The sequence below is a fragment of the Manis pentadactyla genome, chromosome 6 (assembly GCF_030020395.1).
Source record: "Manis pentadactyla isolate mManPen7 chromosome 6, mManPen7.hap1, whole genome shotgun sequence".
Classification (NCBI taxonomy): Eukaryota; Metazoa; Chordata; class Mammalia; order Pholidota; family Manidae; genus Manis; species Manis pentadactyla.
This window is the reverse complement of record NC_080024.1, coordinates 31,039,070-31,061,761: the sequence shown is the minus strand read 5'-3', so window position 1 is coordinate 31,061,761 and position 22,692 is coordinate 31,039,070. Positions and strand designations below refer to the sequence as shown.

At 37.8% G+C, this 22,692-nt stretch overlaps 1 protein-coding gene across 6 annotated transcripts in view; it reads left to right on the top strand.

The window, feature by feature from the left end:
- The window catches only part of PARD3B (par-3 family cell polarity regulator beta), a 985,497-nt gene that overhangs the window by 789,976 nt on the left and 172,829 nt on the right, over positions 1-22,692 (top strand). For all 6 annotated transcript variants that reach the window (XM_057503666.1, XM_036928150.2, XM_057503667.1 and 3 more), the window contains one exon: positions 9,870-9,980. In XM_057503666.1, coding sequence (XP_057359649.1) covers positions 9,870-9,980 — 111 coding nt within the window. The remainder of the gene's footprint in view (positions 1-9,869; positions 9,981-22,692) is intronic.

Here is a 22,692-nt window from a genome sequence, read left to right as displayed (position 1 = left end):
AGGATTCCCTTCGTGTAGTTACTGTACCAAAAATAGAATTTCCTAACATTGTCCTTTTGACCTTTCCACATAATAGGTTAGGCACCATCATCTGCCTTTTCTGATATAGGACTTTAGACAAAGTACATGTTTGTTAATTTGTGTTATTGCAATGAATTTGTACTTGATATTTGATTTAGATGAAGCTGCAGTTTCCACAGCACTTTTAGTAAGCCCTCCCTGGATTTAACTGCATTGACATGAGTCAGTTTTTCCTTTCCCAGGCCACTTGCTGAAATGACCCCCCTGCCAGTGAATGAACTTCAGAGCTATTAGCTATAGGGGGACATTTCCTTCTGCAGGATGAGTCTGTGGTCAGTATGGAGTGAGCCTGGCAGGCTGAGCATGGGGAGGCCACAGAGGTGGGGAACCTCCCACTGTTGGTAGAGAGGTTTGGCCACAGGGTATGATTTGGTCTCAGAACACTCTTTCCTCTCCTGGTTTTCTGGTTTCCGGGCAAAGGAGATAGAGAAAAGGGAAGGAAAAATGAGTAAGGAGATGCTGTGGATACATGCATAAAATTATATCTGGCTGTTGGCTGGTCTGCATCCCAGACATGTGGTCTGTTTGAGTCCATTTTAGGTTTTATGTACAGGCCATCAGTTGTCTCTGTGCACTCAAGCAGCCTTCAGAGATGATCAAAGATCCACTTAAAAGTAATAAAAATAAAGCGGCAGAAGCCACATACTTTGCTGCTTTGAAATAAGTAAACATTTAATAAAAAGAAAAGCCTTTCTAACTATTAAGAAAACATAAAAATGCAAAAAGATCTATTTCTTTAATGCTCCCGTTAAATATATTTCCCAGAAATCATAAGCATTTGTTCTGAATCACTAAGGCTCTTGCCTACAATGTCTTAAAGCCAGTCAGAGCGTATGAAAGCAATTAATCAAAGTTCGCTGTGCTCCTGAAGAGTATTTCTTCTTCTGGAAAGCAGAGGGCTAGAATAACTTAAAACCCAGTGTGGCAGTGACAGTTAATAAGCTTTTTATAGTCCCTGTGTGGATCTGAAAATCAAACCTTATTAGTATCTTTATCTTTCTTGCTCACTCATTCACGCTTATTCTCATTTAATTTTAATTTCTGGCCTCTTTTTCATATTTTTTTCCTAGTGAAGTGCTGCTTTAACAATCTCAGCATAGAGTTTTCATTTGCTACAAAAATGCTCAGCAAATGTAACCCATCCAGTGGCTCACAAATCCTTTAACTGATTCTTATAAGTCGGTTTTCCAGATGTCCTTTTTGCTTGTTTGTTTGTTTTTAGGAAAATGGGTTATTGGTGATGTGCATTGTTGCTTTATTTTGTTTTCTGGACCCTCTAGAATTTATTTTTAATGTTTTTGGTATTTCCAAATCCATTGTGTTTCCTCGCTCCTCGGTCTGGGAAAGCAGATTAGCTCAAGGATTCCCCAAAGCAGAAGTGAGCCAGAGAGCTGCTTAAAACTCTACCCAGCAGATGTTTTATCCACTTAGGCAGAAATCTTAGAATGTTAGAGGACCTCCCTGCTTTTCAATCCTAAAAACAAATATCAACATATTTGGGATCTGAAGATGCCCTGCTTCCGAAGGAAGAGGCTCCATGGCCACCAGCTCAGGAATCACACCCTGGAAAGAGCAACACCCCAGAGGAAAGCAGCTGTTGAAGGCTGGGTGGGAAGTTTGCCCTCAAGGAAGCAGTGAAGATGTGAGTGGGATTAGACATGTTTGGTGTTTTCATATAGTTTGTCTTCATCCCGGAAACATATAAACACACCCAAAACAAATGTCTAAACAACATACCAGAAACTCACATTTTCATTAGAAATCTTATTTTTAGGGTTTCAACTGCTTGACTCAGAGTTAACAAGAAAGATTTTTAATACTGAGTTTTTTTGAGGAATACTGAGAAAAGCGCCAACTCACTCAGTTGCTGCTTGAGAACTCACATTCTATAAAGTGAATCCCCGTCTCCCTTTGCATGCCACACAGTGGACTTGGGCAGTTTAAAATACAGCTCTTCTGTTGTGGAACACATACTGAGTTTTATAGCGTGCTACCTCCCTCCTGAAAAGTCACAGGCATAAACCTGGGCAATCAGACATACTGTGGAAGGCGAAAAATAGAAGCAGAATGTTCTTCGTTCTTAACCAAGATTGATTAACAACAAACAGAAATCTGTTCATTTTCTATCAGTAACATTAACATAAAAGTAGACAATGCCCTTAGGTACCTAAAAAAGAGGTGGGGGGGACTCTAATTGGTCAATTTTCTCTGAATTTTTATCAGGTTATTAACTCTCAAGTACAAAGGGAACCATCTGAGATAAACAAGTAAAGACCTTTGTGACATGCATTTGAGAGAAAAGCAATAGCTGAAGTGCACAAAACCACATGCGATTACAACACATGGAAAATAAAGTTTGTCAGCATATGCATATGCTAATTCAGAACTCAATTTAGAATACATAAGACAACAGAGAAACCTTTTATTGGGTGAATTTCAGAATAAACTATGGAAATAGAGTCAAAGGTCTGTGAACCTCTGCCTCCATATTTTGCTTGAGCTATTTCAAATTGTGTAATTTATAAAATAATTAGACAATATTGTGTGTAGTTGATAAGTCAGCTAGTTACAGGGAGAATGAACAATTACTCATGTCCAGAAAATATTGTGACTGAGGTTTCTGCATTTTCATATCTGACATCATTCTATAGATATTCAAAGTTTAATATTAGTAATGGCTGGAACTTGTAGCCTTTTTCAAATGCATTTTTAACACCCAAAGATATTTCCTGATTGCAGAAAGAGAAAGACACTCTGTTTCAAACTTTCAGCTCTCCTTGGCTTCATAGCTTACCACTAATTTGAGATAAGAGTATCTGAACTTTTTCCTTGTCTGACTTTTTAGTTCTCATGAGCCATGGCTCAGGATTGCTTTTATATAGAGTGTGCACTAAGTGGGAGAAGAGTGGATGCTAATAGCTTCAAAAGCTGCCCAATGGGATCTAGGAGAAAAATCATAGACAGGTCATAGCAGAAATAAGAAGTGAATTAAATGAGAGTCTAGACATGGAAAAAGGCAGAGATAGAGCTATACACCATGAATTTGGATCATTTGCCAGGTACACAGGAATCTGGGAAGGACTTAAAAGTCATCATTACCTAGAAAAATTCAAGGAAAGAAATAGAAACAAGAAAATATTTACTTAGAAATTAAGGGATAACTACCAAGAATTATATTTAAATCTCTATCATATAGAAAATAATAGGATGCTGGGATTTCAGTTCGTTGGATTGAGGAGTTAGATATTTACCTGGCAATTGGTGATGTTAATGGTTAAATTCCATGTACATAATCCATGTGATATGTAAAGACTGCTCAGTAAATAATTGAATGAATGGGTGAACCATTATTAAATTCTACTTCCCCAGATGGCTGTTTAAGGCCTCCCTAATCTAGGCAAAATAGCAACATAAATGAGGTCTGCCTTTGGTATTTTTCCATAACCCTTTCTGGGGTCCTCTTCTACCTTGTGCTTTCTATTTCCTTTGATTTCTTAATTTATATCAAAAAGTCTTGTTTTAAGGAAAGGAACCACTTCTATACATGTTGCATCATATTAGCTGGTAAATGAATGACCTGGGAGCTCCATCACTTCCCCTTTACCAACCCCATAAACTAACTAGTTTCCTCTCCTAGCTGCTGCTTTTTCTGAGCCTCCTCTCATCTAAGGCCAATCTCTCCAGAAGTTCTGTATATCTGTCTTCTTCCCTTATCAAGAAATATTCTCCTATACCAATATTCATAGTAGCATTATTCACAGTAGCCAAAAGGTGGACACAACCCAGATGTCCATCTGAAGAATGGATAAACAAATACAGTACATACGTACGATAGAACGGCATTCAGCCTTAAAAAAGGACATGCTGACACATGCTACAACATAGATGAACCTTGAAGACACCATGCTTCATGAAATTAGCTAGAGATCAAAGGACAAATAATGCATAAATCCACTTTCATGAAGTACCTAAAGTATCGAATTCAAAAAGAGAGAAAGTAGAACAGTGGTTACCAGGGGTAAGGGAGGGGAGAAGTGGGGAGTTGATGTTTAGTGGGTACACAATTTCAGTTGGGATGATGAAAATATTCTGGAGATGGATGGCGGAATGCCACGGAACTGTATACTTTAAAAACGCGCGCACACACACACACACACACACACACACACGCACACATATTTATACTTACCTGCCTCTGACTCTTGAGATTGCTCCCACTTGGATTCTGCTCACACCACGCCACTGAACCGTGCTCAGGTGATGAATGCTAAATCTAATGAACCCTTTTTGGCCCTCAACCCACTTCTCAACAGTATTCCTACCTGATGACCACGTCCCCCTCTTGGCAGTGTTCTCCTCTTAGATCTCTAGTGCACATGCTCCTGATTGGCTTCCTGTTTCTCTAGCTGTTCTTTGTCTGGCCCGTCTGTACACCCCACCCTGTATCCAACCTTTAATTGTTTAATATTTAAATGTTCCAATTCCTCAGAACTTTGTTCTGGTCCTCAGCCTATCCATTTGGATTTCGCAAAGGGATACTGTCTTGCCAATGGGTATGAGGCCCGGACAAGTTCACTAGGGCATCAATGTGACCAAAGAAATGAGAGTAGAATGTTCTGGGGGTGAAAGGGTTATACCCAACTTTATTTCCATGGTGGCAGGTCAATCACTAGAATCCTGTCCACTCAGAGCAAATCTGCATGCAGCAAGCTCCTCTCTGCCTCTGGGCCTCTCAACCCGCACCCATCTCAGTCTCTGTCTGCGGGGCTGCCACCCACTCCAGTCTCATCTCTGCTCTCCTGCAGCTTTGCAGCCATGTGGCCCAGAGCACTGGGCAGAGCTCTTCATATAGAGTCAGTAACAATGTACTGCCCACACATGTATAGTGAGCTAACCAGCCAGGGCCAGGAACCTTCACTTTATCCACACATACTAAAATAACCATGTTTAAAAGTGAGCTGTTGATGCCTCTCCCTGGACACCCCACTTCCAAATCGCTGTCTTCTCATCTCACCGGCCATGTCACTGTGCAAGCCACCATGACCTTTCACCCGTGCTGCTGTGCAGCAGCACCCAGTCAGCTTTACTGCATTGACCTGCTGCTCACCTTACACCGCTACTGCTTAAACTGACTTGGTTATGCCTGTTTCTTCCTTACCAATGCATTTAATCTACCAGTTTCTTTATCCAGCTTCTCTGTTCCTTGAATTACTAAGAAATGACGTACTGTCTCTTAGACTAAACTCCAGTCTTCTTTCAGACCTGCACACCACAGTCCTTGTGCTCCTTTCCTGTGTGAGCATCTCTCTGTTCTCCTTGCTTAAGCTACCCGGGCCTTCTTTCACAGCTTGGAATGCACCAGACCCTTCCACCTCATGTCCTCTGCATGTGTTGTCCCTCTACCCACATCTTCGCTTACCTGGAAGTTCTCACCCTTGAAGTCACATCTTAAATGTCATTTCTTCACTGAAAACTTCCCCAGCCAATTTCCTATTATTGTCTCTCCTAACACCCTTTCTCACATTTTTCACAACTCATACTATCATATTTATACTTACTTGGTGACTAATAGAATGTAAATTCCATAAAGGTTTTGTCTGGTTTTGTGTCTCCACACAACATCAGCCTATCCCAAGTGCTTATGGCAATGTCTGACACAGAATAGATGTCTAATAAATATTTTTAAAACAAATGCATGAATGAAAGAAGAAGAAAACAAGCAAGCTAGTTTTCCATGCAGCTGTTTCATATAACCTCTCTATAGACATGAATAGGTACAGGTGTTTTAAGCAAACTTATAATTCCTGAAAATCTAAATTTACATAAAGGGTATGTTGAAAGGTGATTTTTCCACTTTACAAAAAGATCCATCATAAGAGTCTTTAAACAGGCTTCCCAGGTACATGGAAAGTAAGATTTTATTGATTAAAACCATATGTTTGCACAGAATTCTTCAGGAAAATATCTCTTATATAAAGCAAGGTTGACCTATAAGCAATTTCCTTAAGGCACCTAGCCCAGAATGGCCTGCTCAAGTTTCCTAGGTAATAGATAATGGGAGGCCTGGAATGCAGTGGATATATGAAACCCTAGAATGCAAAGCAGTAATTTCAGTCATTTAGAGTCTGTATGACTTTTCTCACAAAAATAGCTAATAGGGAGATGAATCAGTATATTTGAACCTCCCCAACTCCTCTTTCTATATGTCAGAGAAGGTAAGAATGGCTGGCAGATGACCCCAAAGAGCTACTGTGGAAAGGAACAAAGGCTTGTAAAATTCACAAAATTGATGCTTTTCTCCCAACTCCCCTGCCACACACTCCCGCCACTGATAATTAACTTGTCTGATTGCAAAACTGAAGAAAAAGAAACCAGTGTGTTAATAAATAAAAAGCAATTAACTTCTCTGGGTCTCAATTTCCTCATCTTAACTATGTGGGAGTCCTTTTGAAGATTATTGTTTTATAATTCTGTTCTTGAACCTACCCAAACTTTACAAAATAAGGTAATTTGTGACTGTTCTCTCCATCTAATGAAATACATTTCACAGCTATTTCTGCCCTTCTTATTGGAATCCTTAATAAATGATCATGAACTTTAAATCAAAACATTTATATTATTTGTGGAGTCGGTTGACTTGACTATTATTGATGATTCTTGCTAAGAAGAAAATGCTTTGCGGAGTTTTTTAGAACTAACCTTTATCAAACATATTCCACTGTGATGGGAGCATAAGCAGCTATTCTTGAAATGCAGTACAAGTGAAATATTCTGGCTGCAGGAAGGAAACACAATGTATTGGTAGAGGTAATAAAGATCAAGGCAGACTAGAGTATAGGTCAGTTTTACCCTTCAAAAACAAGACTACTTTCCTCTCACAAAAATTCAAAAGCTCTAAATTTAGAAGAAAATAATTGAGACATAGAGAAAAAACAAGCCCAATATCTATAAAGCTTTTGACAACATTTTGCCTTCATCAACTCTAACCGCATTTCCCATAATTTTTATTTTCCCACCCCAGTATTACTATATTTGATGACATTTTGAGGGGAAAATGATTACTCTGAGTGATGGACAAAGTTATTAATTTCTCACATAAAGGGATATGAGAGTAATAATATTGATCCCTTAGACTTTTGCATAGGTCTGAAAAGCTAAAGAAAGTATTCATGGAAACACACATTATTTTTCTATCTCCTGCTTTGTAGGTTAGAGACCTTGAATGTATCAGCATATCTGAATTATATTTGGAAGTTAGTGTTCTTAATATAGGATTTATTGTCTATATTTTTTCTCTCTTCCTTGTTTACTTCTATAAATCATATCAGGTCATCAGTAAGAAAGAGGAATAGATTCAGAAATGGAAGTAGGAAAGAGAGAGACCAAAAAAAAAAAAATGGCTGAAAATGATGGAGTTAAAGCTGATAGCTATTCAACTAAAATCCCAAAACTAGACTGGATACAGCAAAAGAATTGCAGTAGGAGCAGAGGCAGATGGAGAGATGGCAGTGGAGAGAAAGAACATTCATGAAAGAGGATTTGCTAATTGAAATTGTAAATTGAAAAATGTGCAGGGGAATCAAGACTGGGAGAGGCTTCCAGGGAAAGCAGGATGCAGTATGTACCCCGGTAACAATAGAAACATGGATAGCAGCAGTGACATCTTCCACTTATGATACTCAGAACTGCCATTGACTAACCACCTCTGCTTTGGATTGAAATGCGATTGAAAAGAAACTGTATTTACCCGTTTTTATGAAATTCTGAAGAAGGCAGAAGTTTCTTACAAAGTTGTACATCAGGTCCTCATGTGAGGAGATTCTGACTCACTGTGTGTCAGGAGGTGGCGGGTGAGGGTGGAATGTATAATATCTTCACAGTGGATGGATGGATGGATGGATGGATGGATGGATGGATGGATGGATACATAGATACATGCATAGATACATACATACATACACAGGATGAGCAATCTGAAGATACAGATATGCACAGAGTTAAAATTTGCACCTATTTAATAAGAAACAAGAGATAAATAGGATTTCCATAGACTTAGTGAGACTCTTTACCTTATCTGAAGAATATGCATAAATGAGTGACATTTTCCCCCTGGTTATTATCAGAGCATCGAGTCATTTTCCTTTTTCATGTGTGTTGATACCCAGTCCGTGGGAGATTATTTCTGAAGAAAATATCTATTGGGAAAAATGCCTGTCATTTATGAATGTGTTCTAGTAATAATTGCAGCTTTTTTTTTTCATTTCAAATATGCAGTTTTATTGTCCTAAAAGTGCTAAGGAAAACACAGTGTTCTTTTAAGGTTCATAATTGCAGAGAACCCTAGTTCACTATTGGTGGGAATGCAAATGGGTGCAGCCACTATGGAAAACAGCATGGATGTTCCTCAAAAAATTCAAAGTAGAACTACTATGTGATCTACCTATCCCACTTTTGGGTATGTATACAAAAGATTTGAAATCAGGATTTTGCAGCGATATCTGCACCCCCATGTTCATTGCAGCATTACTCAACAATAGCCAGGATACGGAAACATTATAAGTGTCTGTCAACACATGAGTGGATAAAGATGTGGTATGTGTCCCCCCACTACACACACATACACAATGAGATGTTTATTCAGTCACGAGAAAGGAGAACATCCTGCCATTTGCAACAATTTGGATGAACCTTAGGGCATTATGCTAAGTGAAAAAAATCAGACAGAGTCAGATGCTGTATGATATCATTTATATATGGAATCTAAAAAAGACAGAGAAACAGAGCAAAGTACTGGTTACCAAGAGCTTGGGGATGAGGGAAATGGGGAGATACTGATCATAGGGTAAAAATTTCCAGTTATAACAAGCTGGAGGATCTAAGGTACAGCCTGGTGACTACAGCTAAATATACTGTATCATATATTTGAATGTCACTAAGAGAGTAGAGTAGAGCTTAAATTTCTCACCACAAAAAAGGAAATGGTGACTACGTGATGGGGTGGAGGTGGCAGTTAATCTATGGTTGGAATCACTGCAACTTATAAATATATCAAACAGCAGGTACACCTTAAACTTACACAATCCTATGTGTCAACTGTATCTCAATAAAGCTGGAAAAAAAACTACCGTGATTGCCACTATGTCCAGCGAACTACAGATACACCAGGGTACGCTCAGAACCCACTAACTCTGAATGGACTTAGGGCTACACGAGAGAGTGAATGTGGCAAGAGGGAAAGAGTACAGCAGGAGGCAACCCATTTCTAATTCCAGCCCTGCTCTGAACTTGGGTGCTCTGAGTTGAGGCCTCAGAGCCTTAGCCAAACTAAGAGTATTGAACTAGATGTGGTGAGGCCCTTTGCTGCACCGTCATATAGTCCCACAAGTGTAACCTTAAATGGCAATGCCACTTGGAGCTATAGAGGCCTGTTTAGGAAACCGGTCAATTTTTAGTTATATATTAATGACAACCCTTCAGTTCTTTAATCTCTACTGAATTAATGGTTTGAAATTTTTAGTCTATACTCCCAGGATTTGGGGCATGCTGCTCAGTCAGTATCTGTGTGCAAAGAAGAAAGAAAAGAAGGAAAAGGAGGAAAAGGAGGGAAACATAATAACTATGACTTTTCTGCTTTCACTGTCTTATTTTACTTGCATCGTATGCAAAATGACCTTGCACTCCTTAGAATAAAGAATTACAGTTTAATGAGTTCATCTCATAAATATGTGAAATTTACCACAGAAAGAACATGATTCTTGTTAACCATCTTCTCCTTGCTGTTTTACTAGATTTGGAAAGAAGAAAGATGATAAGGGTGGAAAGGCTGAGCAGAAAGACGCTCTGAAGCAGGGTGGCCTGAGAGAAGATGAGCTTGAAAAAATGAAGGAAGAACGTGAAAGGTAACAGAAGTGCCGAGCCCCTCAGCCCAGGGTCTGTGTTTAATTTGGTAATTGCATCAATCAGCTGAAGAGATTTTAGTTTAAGAGGCTCAGAGGTTGACTGATACAAAAGGAAAAGTAGTCGGTATAAAAGGAACCTGCGTTTCTGGGGAATTTTTATTATAATACGAGAGAAAAGTGACTTCATGTTTTTATTCTATCAGTGCTTATAATTCCAAAATATGCTACCCCTGGTTTTGACTCTATCAATGATTATTTTCCCTATGATGGTTTCCCTGTATTTCATTTTTTTAAATAAAAAGGTCATTTTGATATTGATGTTTAGAACTAGCCAATTTCCATGGCCTGTTCCTCATTTTTGCCAAGCTGTTGTATGCCATCTTCATTTTATTCTGCTAAATCCATTTCAGTACTGTAATTTGAGAAGTACATGTCCTTCATTTTTAAAAAGCCAGTATCTTTTATTAGGCTATCAGCAAGTTGCAAAGTATGTCGCCCATCTGTTAAAGGGCCGGTTTCATTTACTGAAATAATGACAGTTTGCAAGGGCTGAATTCTCCTGTTTGAGGAGCTTAATGTTCCATTTGGACAAGCGGGCCTTCATGTATCTTTGATGTTAACTCTGGCACTTCTCCCAAGTAGATGTGTAAATGTCTGATTTTGAAACATGTAATTGAATATTCATATCTCCTGAAAATTCTTTGCCTTTACAACTTAAGGAAGCTTGGAGAGAGACTGAGATGATGACAAAACTAGCATATAATTTTAAGTGTTTGCTTCTGACTTCATCATGTATGAGGTCAGATTTGTCCAAATTTTTGCTTGCTTCTTAGTAATGGTAGTTCTGGTAGTTTTTAGGCGTCTTCACATTGATTTTACAACTCTAGTATGTGTACTAGGAAAACTACACTTATTCATTGTGTTTTCTTGCACAGAGCAGGCTAAGAGTGTGTACTGTTAACCTTTGACCCCTATCTTGTAGTCTATTCCCGTTGAGAAGGCCGACTATCAATAGCAAAGAAAAAAACCTATTTAGTCCTTTTTCATTCTTGAGAGTTCGATAAGCTCAGTTTCAGGGCCAGTGGAGCAACTGAAAGGAAATCAGTGCTTTACATTGTTGTTGACTATTCACCAGACAAAAGCTGCCTCAAAGACAAGCAAGGTGAATTCTCCATCACAGCCTCCAGTTCAAGATTGTGGCAACATAAAATGTAGTTCAGACTAAGATTTAATGCATATATTGGAAAAGGCATCTGTGTGATAAGTCCACATAGGAGACCTTTGCTGCTCCCCTGGCTTCACCTACCAAGGCACCCGCATCCTTGCCTCACATTCTGGAAGCTGAGCTGTTAGCTAGAATGGTAACTTTATGTTTTTTGCGTACTTGCTTGGGGCTGGTGGTGAAATTTACTCTTAGTAGCTAGGGAACTGTATGCCAGCTAGAAAATTGGTAACCCATAAGATACGGTGGGTTGTCTTTAAGCAAAAGTTCATTTCCTTTCTGGTTTTGCCTTTAGGAAGCAAGTACCTGAGGGAGTTTATTCTTAAAATCAGGGCTGTAAATTCCCCTTAGCTGGCTATATAGGCTTCGGGTCCAATTTTCTTAAAATATGTCTGGTCAGAATATTGAAAGAACTATACTATTAACCTCCACTTAGGCTGCTTCCCAGACGTGAACACATAAAAACACACATCTGATACGGGTTTCCTAGAGACAACATTGTCTCAGTCATGCACAAGGGGAAGAAGTTGGAGGAGTTGATTTTATGGTTGGGTGCTGTAGAATTAATGACAAAGGACATTTCAACAGCTCAGGGGCTGAGGGCCATGGAGGGTAGACATGGAGGCTGAGCATTTGGCATTGCTCCCAACCCTGGAGTCCCATTTCTTGGCTCTCTGTCATTTGTAGGAAACCAATTCACAACTCTTAAAGAACTCAACAAGTGTATCACTCTTTGCAGCATGGCCATGACAAAAATAGGATAAAATAAGAAACAATGTATGAAAGTTCACAGTTATTCTTTTTTTCTATTACATTTGGAATTTGCTACCTTAAGAAGACTCAGGTCTTCCTAGTGCTTGCTTGTTTCATCCTGTCATAGATAAAATCGTTTTTCATTAATATGACCCTTTTTCAAAGGACTTTAATCACTTGAATAAAATGTATACCATATAGTGCTGGAGTCAGCTTATACCAGCTTTTGAGAGACAAATATTGAGCTTTTAAGAATTTTGTGAACTGGTTGTTAAACCACTGGTAGCTTGAAATTGGTCATGGTATAAGTATTTATACCACAGAAATGGGCAAATGCAACAAATTAGGTTTGATTTTTCAAAGAGCAAGTTTACCAACATACCACTGAGGGGCTATACCAACTCTATTTATTAATTCATGAGCAGGAAGAAATTATCAAAAATAGAGAAAAAAAATACTCATCAGGTCAAACCACATGACTTGTTAAAGCTGTGTTTCTCAAAGCATGCCCATGGACCACCTGCGTCAGAATGAATCACTCGGGGAGCTTGTTAAAAAAAGAAGATTCTTGAGTCCCACAGCCAAGTTGCAGAATCAGAAACCTGGGAGTTGGAGCCCAGGAATCTGTGTTTAATAGGTAAGCCCAATAGGACCCTTCAGCATTCTAAGGTCTGAGAACCACTGACTTGGAGAAATGGGATTCACTTAGAACATTAGCTTCAACTATTCTTATACTATGAGAAATGATACACAGACTTTTTTTTCCCCCAAGAAGACTGAATAACCTATCTAAAAATGCCATCCTCTTTCTCATGTGCCCTCTCTGAAGCATCATACTACTTACTGGCACACATTTTGCAAATAAGAAAGGAACCCTTGCCAGTGCTCACTCACCTAAGGGAATATGGATCACTTTCCCCCAGTCTGCTCCCCATCACCATGCACAGAAAACTCACAGAAATAGTAAGTCCATCAAGAAAAGTTTGGAAACATGAAAAGTCTAAAGAAGACTATTAAAATCATGCATAATTCTGCTGTAATTCCTTAACCACTGTTATTAGTCTTATGATCTTTTTGCTATGTATGTTTTTTCTTTGAAAACTTGCTAACTATGCTACATGTATAATGTATCACTTTTTCCATAGCTCTATATTATTTGCATTTCCCCATGTCATTAATGTTTTGAAACTTATGTCATTTTGGTAACTGCCTAATATTCTGTGAGATCAATAGTTCATAGCATATTTATCTCCTTTTGTCAAACTTTAGTCTGTTTCTGCTTTTCTCTGTTCCAAATAATATGTTGACAAGGATCCAAGTACAAAAATCCTTATAGATTACCTCTTAAATTATGCAATTCCTGTTTGAAGGTTCCATTTCCTTGTAACTGTTTTACACAAGGAGTAATCTACCCCCAACTCTAAATTTTAAAATGATATTATCCCATTCTATTCCTCCCATTATTTTTCATATGGTTTTCATATCTCATTTTAATTTCTCTGCATATCTAATTCCTCAGATGAAACTTTCTTGGTGCTGTCTGCAAAGAATGTATTCATAGCTATGCTATGAAAAGGTCAAAAAAGCCACAACAGGTGGACTGAGTTAAATAATTGAACTGGAGGAAGACAGAATCTAGAACAGTGGTTCTCGGTTGGGGACGGTTCCCCAAAGGAACAGTTAGCTCTATCTGGAGACATTTTTGATTGACACAACTTGGTGGCACAGGTGGAGTGCAGTTGCTCCTGCCCTGTACCGGGTAGAGGCCAGGAATGTGTCTAACATTCTGCATGCACAAGGCAGTCCCGACCCCGAACAATGACTTACCTGACTCAAACTGTCAATAGTGCAGAGGTTGGAAACCCCTTTTCTAACCTGTGGACTTCACAAAGAGTAAGGGTACTCCACTGGACATGAGAATTGCATTGTCTCAAGATATCCTGTGGATAACACAGAGAAATATACAACAGATGACATAACCCTAGAAGGATTATTAGCTGAGAACCTGTATGAAAGGATTGCTAATGAATATTCCATCAATACAAACTTGCCATAAAAAAAGCTTTTCTTGAAAATTTATTTTTAACACTGGCCTGCTGAGCATTGGCATCAGTGATGGTGCCTGATGATTAGATTCTGAATGCCAAGAAGCTGCAGGGGTTGATAATGTGTCCAATGACAGAATCATCTGGAACAATTGATTGAATCAAACATAAACTTAATAGGCATAAATATGAAGTCTTGCTTTTAGGTCCAAAAATGACTATACAAACACAGGATGTATAACATTTTACTTAATACCAAATATATGAAAAATTTGCCTGATGGTTTTAGTTTAACATGAGTCAACATGAGCATGTGCCTGCCAAAAACTTAATCCAGTCCTAGGCTATGTTACTGGAACTTAATGTACAAAGTGAAAGAAGAAACCATAATTCACCATAATTCCTGTTTCATACTGCTCATATCACACCTGGAATATTCTATGCCTGCCTCTCGCACACAGAGAGCACCAAATCCATGTCTTTGGAAAAACATTGAAAGACCTGGGAATGCCTGCAGAGTTAAGACTTAGTTGATTTCACATGACTGAAGAAGAAATTATTTTAAGAGAGGTTGCCTTCAGGTTCATAGAAGGGAAAACATCCTAATAATTAAAGTGCCTCTTTAGGCAGCAAGTTTGTTGACACTAGAAATGTCTAACAAGAAACTAATGATCAGATTGAGAAAGGATTAATGCATTGTGAAAGTATTGGACCAGATCAGAGTTTCATGAACTTCAGTCATTGGTGTATTACCATCATTGTCTTATTTATATTTATATGTATTCAAGTAAATAAAATATTATATAAATAAAAAACCATTTAAGTTAATGTAACCATGTAAGTTAATACATTAAGCCATATACCATCTACAATTATCTTGTGTATCATGAATGCTGCATTTGTCCTTAGGTGATCTCTATGGTTTTTTTTCTGGATCTTAGGATCTGAGAAATATATAAGCATCTCAGTTCAAAAGAACTTTGAATTTCTTAATCTTTAACTCTCAGTGGCACTGGTTCATGGCAGCATAAGCCCTGTTCTTATCTGAGTATGTAAGTCCAAGTGTCTTGCTCAAAATTGTGTGCTAGGATTTTCTGAATCTCATATTTGATTTCCTGACCTGATCATGTGTCCTCTCCTGACACAAATCAAATAATTCATTGCACTGAAGCTCTGTTTTAAATAAACTCATCATTTTATTCATGCTTCAGTGAGGGTAGCCATAATGAAACATTAGTTCCAAATGCCTATATCCATTGTTGAAAGGATGGATTCCATATTATATTCAAAGATTATTGTCCCTTGAATTTTTATCAAGCTGAATTAAATTAGCATTTTCCAAACATTCAGATGATGTAAAATTAGTATGGTGAGCTGAAAGCAAGAGACTGTTTTAAATATCAGCAAATGTCTTTTTTGTTTCATTCTAAGACTTGAACTAAAGTGTGTAACCTAACCTAAAGTATGAAATTAATGAGACTTTTGGACCTATAAAGTACCTTACTACATGCATGTTGTACTTGCATTGTTAAAACTATCTCAAAAGTCAGGTGAAGACTGGCTAAAGAAAAAATATGCTCCCCTCATCTATTTAGGATTTTTGTACTGGGGGAAAAAATCTCTGTTGACACCAAAGACTGTCTTCCATTCAAGTCCCATATTACTGAACCTGCAATAAAATTTCCCTAAATGAAACTTCTTGCTAAAACTGGGGGATGGTGTTACTAACAAATGAATTTGCACTCTAGCATCTTCTATTACTCTTACACCACGTCAGAGTTTATTTTGCAAAGGAGCTCATTTACTGGGTTAATGAAATGCTGTTTTTGTAGATCATATTAGAATCCTAGTAGGATAAATGAGGAGATGAAGGGGAAAAGAGGCCACCTCTCCAGCTTCAGCTTGCTAAGTATGAAAACATACAGCTCTTGTTTTCAACAACTGGCCTGAACAGAATGCCTAAGTGAGAGTGAAGCTTAGATTTGGGGAAGTTAATCGGTTTCAGTGTCTGAATTCAAGGTTCTTAGCTTTCTTTCCTGTAGGAAGCCTCCCAAGACCTACAGAGGCTTCTCCCCGGCCTTATCAACGGAGCTGCTCATGGCCTATTCCCTTAGTTTAAATCAATACATGTGTTTCTCATATTTGGCAAACCAAGATTTAATTACGCAGCTGCAAGTTCCCCACATAAACGAAATTCATCTTAGAGAAATAAAAACATTCAGAAACCATTTATGGTTTGAGAATGCAAGTGGGTGAAAATCTATTCCCAACCTCTCAGCATTTTATTTAATTATGGGAAATTTTTATGTTATTGGAAATTGAAATGAAAACCAGAATAAGGCTAGAGTTTATCCAACATTTGTTCATGATGAAAAATGAAGATGCTTATTGTGTTCTAAGAAAGAAAGGGGAAGTATATTCTGAATTAATATTTTAGTTCTAACCTACATAAGTATTACACTCCTAAATACACAGAGCAACAAATGAATTGATAGGATTTTGTCATGATTGTATCCTAAAAAGAGTATATATTTTATTAAAGAAACCAGAAGGTTGATTTCTTTAATTTGCCAAGAGCTCTCTATAATTAATTATTTACTGAACTTAAACTTTGGCACTATTTTAACTGTTGAAAACACCCATGTTTTGGCATGATTGCATACAAATGATTAATTCAGCATGGTTTACTCCTCACTGAATATCTCTGTCTTTTGCAGTAGAAATTGCTAGGTCCTATGGTGTGGGCAAAAGAAAATGTTGGAATGTTTCCCGGTTTTAATAGTCCCAATTTATTATTACCACTGAACCCTGATCAGATCATGGACTGGATTAGATCCCAGTTTTTCAAAATGCCCTGATTTATGACTCCCTTAGAATCTTGATAAAAATATGTATTTGAATAAAGCTTTGGTCGGCTAAAAGAGATCTAGTTAATTACTTTTAGATTCTTATTAGATCATCACTGCATGGAAGTTATGAAAAATATTACTAGATGGTGTTTCTCAGGACAAGGTCATGTTCTCATTTTAGGCTGATAGAAGCTATCAGATTTCTGTTTTTCATAGTACTAACCATCTTAGTGAATGAATAGAGATTGGCCCTATCCCAGTGATTACTACTGATGCTTGTGTTAGGGTAAGGATTGCCTCCTATCCTAGATAAGGAATACAAAACAGAGAGAGAGAGAGCATAAAAACATAGGCATAGTGGCTGTACCCCAGCCCTCCTCAGTTACGGGCCATCTTTCAAGATTTACCTCTTATTTAAAGAAGTGAGGGAGCAAGACACAGGATGCAGGTGGCCCTAATGTCTGTACATTTATTTGATCTGAGTAATAACACCTATCTTCTCAGGAACGCTTTGGTCACCAGCACAAGCTGGCACATTACTATATTCAGGTAGACCAGAGATGGGAGCACCTACATCCTAATGCCATGCCAGCATTTTTTATGAGCCAACTTCCTTTTATGGAACTTCAATCAATGTTGGAAGTGCTGTATTAGCAAGTACTTGTCAGCCAAGCTGGATTAATACATAAAATGAATCACTGGACTGGCATGCTTTCCAATAGTCATTTAGGCAAACTTCTAAGATTGAAGTACACCAGCTCTTTTAAGAAGTGTTTTAAAAGGGTACTCTTATATTCAAATACCCTGGAGTGACATATTATATTATTGCATTCAATTGTAGTGCTGTTGAAATACATTCTGAAAAGGAATTATATTAAACTACCTAGACTAATCCCACAGAAATGCTTAGAGTATCTGATCGGATAAAAACTTGGAAAGAAGTTCAAAATTCTGTTGACCTGGGTATTTGGTTTTAATATATACATAAAAATATATTCAATATAATCAACAAACTTTGATAATTTCCTGGATTTTATGGCAACCAGAGATCCAGACATATTTGGTTTAACGGAGGTACAGCAGAGGAAGAATTTGAGAAGAGCATTTCTTATGAAAGCTTTGGGCAGTTATAACTCGGTAGAAGTCCATTTGCTGCCTGGAACTCAGGAATAACAGTCCAATACCCATTTTATCAGTTGTTTTCGTGGCTTTGGATGAAACACTTCTAAGGATCTGTTTAAAGTCCCTCTTTTTATTGCCGTGAAATGAAATGGTAATAATAATATTTCAGGTCTTCAGTTTTTTGTATTTTGTTTGGATAAAATGCTTTTTAACTGTTCAGCTCCTTAGAAGGAAAAATTTTGATAAATAAAAATTAAGTGAATCCAGAATATTTACTGTCGGCTAGTGTAGGAATGGGCAGTAAACCAGTGAATTCACTCAAAGTGGTCTGAAATCAAACTTTCATAAATCAAATAGCATTTGCTAGAATTTCTAAAGTATCACATCTTCATTTCTCATTTGGACATACACTGTGTTGTATCCTGCTTTGGAAAGCTTCCAAGACAACATGGTCATTCTGGGGGCCGAGATCAGTTATTGTTCACAAAGCATTGGCAAATTCTGCAAGTTGAAGGAATACTCAACCTCTTATCTTCCAGAATCTGCTTTGTGCCCCCTCAACATCCTTTATGTATAAATCCTATACCAGGTCTACGATTTGTTAACACCAAACTTTGAATATATTTTTTCTAAGTTTCCTGGGCAGTTTTTTTGTAACAGTGACTTTTCCCCCAAGGGAGCATCTGACAACATCTGAAGGCACTTTCAGTCATCACACTAAGATAGAGGTGCTACTGGACTCGACTAGGAAGAAAACAAGGATGTTTTCACCCTTTACCATGCATGGGACAGCCGCCTACAGTAAAGTATTACCCCTGGCCCACAATGTCACTTATGCCAAAGTTGAGAAACCTGGTTTTAGATAAATGGATAATTAGATAACATAGCTATAGGTACATAGATACAGGTCGAAATTTATCTATGAATATTCAGCATTCTGTGGTTGGGCCTGACAATGTATATTTAAAACTAATTCCCAAGTGATTGTTGGTCATAGCTGTGTTGGGGACCAGCTGGCCTAGGTAGGGCCCAGGGGAGGTATATGGCCAAGTGGGAAGATGACCAGACCCAGGAGTGGTTCCGTCCTGGGCAAGAGACCTGACACTGCATAAACACACTGTCAGGCTGCTTCACTGCTTCAGGACTCTGTGTTCCCATCTGTGAAATGAGAAGTCTGTTTTTTAGACTGTTGTGAGAAGTAGTATTTATGAAGCAAGCAGCTGGTTTACTCTAGGTACTCAGTGTCATGTTCTGACCAGCTCTGGGGATTAAAGACCCCAGAGAATCCATTCAGTGGCCTTTGGGAGCCCAGAATGCTCTGAGGCACAGCATCTGTGAAAGCTTCTGAATTGGATGCTCTCACGATGAGGAAGGCCAACTTGAATGCAGACTCTGCCCAGCTGGGAGTCATGCCAGCTACTTCTATTCGAGAAGCTTCTCCTCGTTTTCTATTGATCACCGGTCTGAAGTTGCTTCTCAAGCATAGTGAGCTTAGCCTGCAACCACAGTGCAGGAGCAAGGGAGGGCTGACTGCAGCCAGTGCTTGGCAGCCATGGAAACAAATTCAGGGAGGAGGGGCACAAATGGCATAGGTGACTGCCATCCTCTCCGAGTCCACAGTTTGTGTGACTGCAGAAAACACTTGTAACCGCAGGCATTAAATTCACAAAATCCTCGCATTTGCATTTCTGTTATATGTATTACATTAAGGAGGGTTGGTAACTCCAGTCTGCTAATATTTCAAATTCAGTCTTTGGTGAAAATGGAATGAGAGTGTCCTTCCCTTTCCCATCCACTGACCCACCTACCTGTCCCTGATTGTAGTTTAGTTACTTAATGACTTCATTGTGCATCTGAATTGACTTCAGATTGATGTCCAAAGGAACCTGACCCCTTTCCCAGGCTCAAACTCCTGCCGCCTCCTGCTTTGTGCCCTTTGATTTTAGTATTGAGATTTAAAGAGGTAGAAGTGGTTTGGGCTAAGGCACCAAAGTCTGCTTTTCCAGGAGATCAAATAAAAGAGCCTTTAAAACTTGGATGAAAGCTGTAAGTATCCGTGGTCTTGGAGGAACTTAACAAATAAATTATAATTTAGGAAATCATGATACCCTGAAGTAGAGATTATTAACTATGACAGGTTGGAGAAAGTACATCAATAACAGTAGCTTTGTTCAGTCATTCCTCTCTCCGATACCTTCAGTGGTTGTCTATTGCCTACCATGTAGTCTAAACTGAGTAATGTCTGACAATAGCTTAGCATTCCACTCATAATTTCCATGGCTGGCCAAGATGACCCATATATTCACCCAATCTGAAATGTTCTCTCTTTTTGAGATTCCTATAGTACTTTCCAATCTCTATGCCCATCTCTTGCCTGGAACACCCTCCTTCTGCCTCAGTTGATCCCAGTCAGTGGAAATTCTAAAACCTCACTTTTTCCATTACACCTTTCTGAACTACCTAAGTTGGAAGAAAATTCTTCCACTAAATAATCTGGTTCGTTACTTAATTTTACTAGTCTTCAGTTTCTTTAGCTGAAAAATAGGTATCTAACCATCTAGTATCATAATGTCATGTGGATTAAATGAAACAGTGAAATGAAGTATATGGAATAGTGCCAGGTATAGAGACGTTCAATAAATGGTGAACTTAACCATTTTTTCCTGAAGACAGTGTTTATTTGAAAGAGAATGAGCATTGATGTTAAATAGTGTTGAATTCGAAGCTTGACTCTTCTCTCCATTAGCTGTTTGATTGTGCATGTTTACCAAAATGAACTTCAACTTGCTCATTTGGAAAAAAATTTTTAAGGAGAAATAATATCTAATTTCAGGGTTTCTGTGAAATTTACATGAGATGAAATACTTAAAGCATCTAAAGCAGTGCTTGGAACACAGTAGCCACACATTGTTATTATTATTCTTGTTACTTTGCTACATTGAATTGTAGATGTTTTTGATTACAAACATGCCTTCTCTCCCTTACTAGCTTGTAATTTCCTTTAGGTGAGGACCACATCATAATCACTTCTGTTTTTCTCAGCATCTAATAAATTGTGTTTCACAGAGTAGGCAGTTGCTGAATAATGGATGAGTGAATGAATGAACAAATATAAAACTGTACTGATTTTTATTTCATTTTCCAAGTGAATAATTGCTACAATGGAACCAAGAGGCAGAATAGGGTAGCCCAATGGTGGACAAAGCAATGTAGTTTAGAAAAATAAGACTTTACACTGGGCTCTGAAATGGTGTCAAGGAGCGTGAGATCATCTGTAACTGGCAGTAGAACAGTGGAAATGGATCACTGAATCATAGTGGCCAGCCCATCAGGACTATTGACACTTATTTCCCTATCACTGAAGCAGATCCTGGGAGACAAGACCTTAAAGTGAATGAAATTCATCCGTTTCACAAATAGAAATGTCACTGGTCTTGAGATTTTTTTTTTAATTGGGTTTTTGCCCCCCCTCCTCTTACACTGGCTTACATTTAGCTAGTTGAAATTATTTTTAAGTACTATTCGTTTCAACGTTTTAAAATGAAAGATTTGCCTTTATTGGGAAAACTGAAGTTTACTGTATAGATGAGACACACTGTCCTTGGCTTATTCTCCATCAAAGGAGGATCTTTCTTGTGCTTCATGCTGAGCCAATTCAATCAGAATTCCCAGTGTAAATTATATTTCAGGGGGGCAGGCATAAAATACCGTAAAGGAAACAAAGAATCATGAAAAATGGCAATAGCCATTTGTACTGTACAGGATGCCATAGAGCTACTCTCCTAGGGAGGCAATATTACTAAAATCTTAGTCCATAATTAAAGGTCTACATTATCATTAAATTAGTGTATTTATCTTATAAGATAATTCCTTATTATATACTCTCCTGCAATTTTATGTATTTTCTTCTTGTCTCATACCAATTCTCCTGAAGCATAGATTACAACTTCTACTTGTTTCATTTCCTTACATCTCAGTAGAGAGAACATATTTTTTTAAGTCTTGGTCAGTTTAAAAGTGTAAAATAGTATCAGATTTTAAATAAGTCACTTATGTAATTTTAAAGTTGGATAGCTTCTAAAATCAGTAGGAAAATAATAACTATATTGAAATATCCTGTCTAAAATTTTCACCTGTTCTTGAAAGTATTGTACTCTGTTTAAAAATTACCATGGTTAAAATAGTAAGCAGCAGCTTTAAAAAATAAAAAAAGAAAACAAATGAATTGATAAGGAGTTGCTTAGATAAATCATCTTTTAAAATCATGGTGAACTCAATTATTGACAGTATCAACAGCTAATTAAAAATTCTATTACTGAAGATGTAAAAGATGGCACATTTCCAATTCAGATTGACACTGACAATGTAGACATAATTGATATTTGTTCAATAACCCTTAAACGTTTCACAGTCTCTAATAGAAGCTGTGGTAGCCAAGGAAAGTTTCAAGTGCTAAAAAATATATATTCATCGCTTAAAAATATTTTCCCATCAAATAATGTGTCTTTGCAAAAACATGATGTTTTAACTGAATGAGCATCAAAGGATATTTTAGTGGGTTAACTTTGAGGAAAAAAGAATCACTGAGTCAAGAAAACACATAGTGTAATTCGTGTTTTTAAGCTGGTTGTAGTGGACATAATACGAAAGTCAAAAGAGGATAATTTACTAGTCAGACTTTTAAGTTTCAGAGCTGCATTTTGTAATGATCACATAAATGA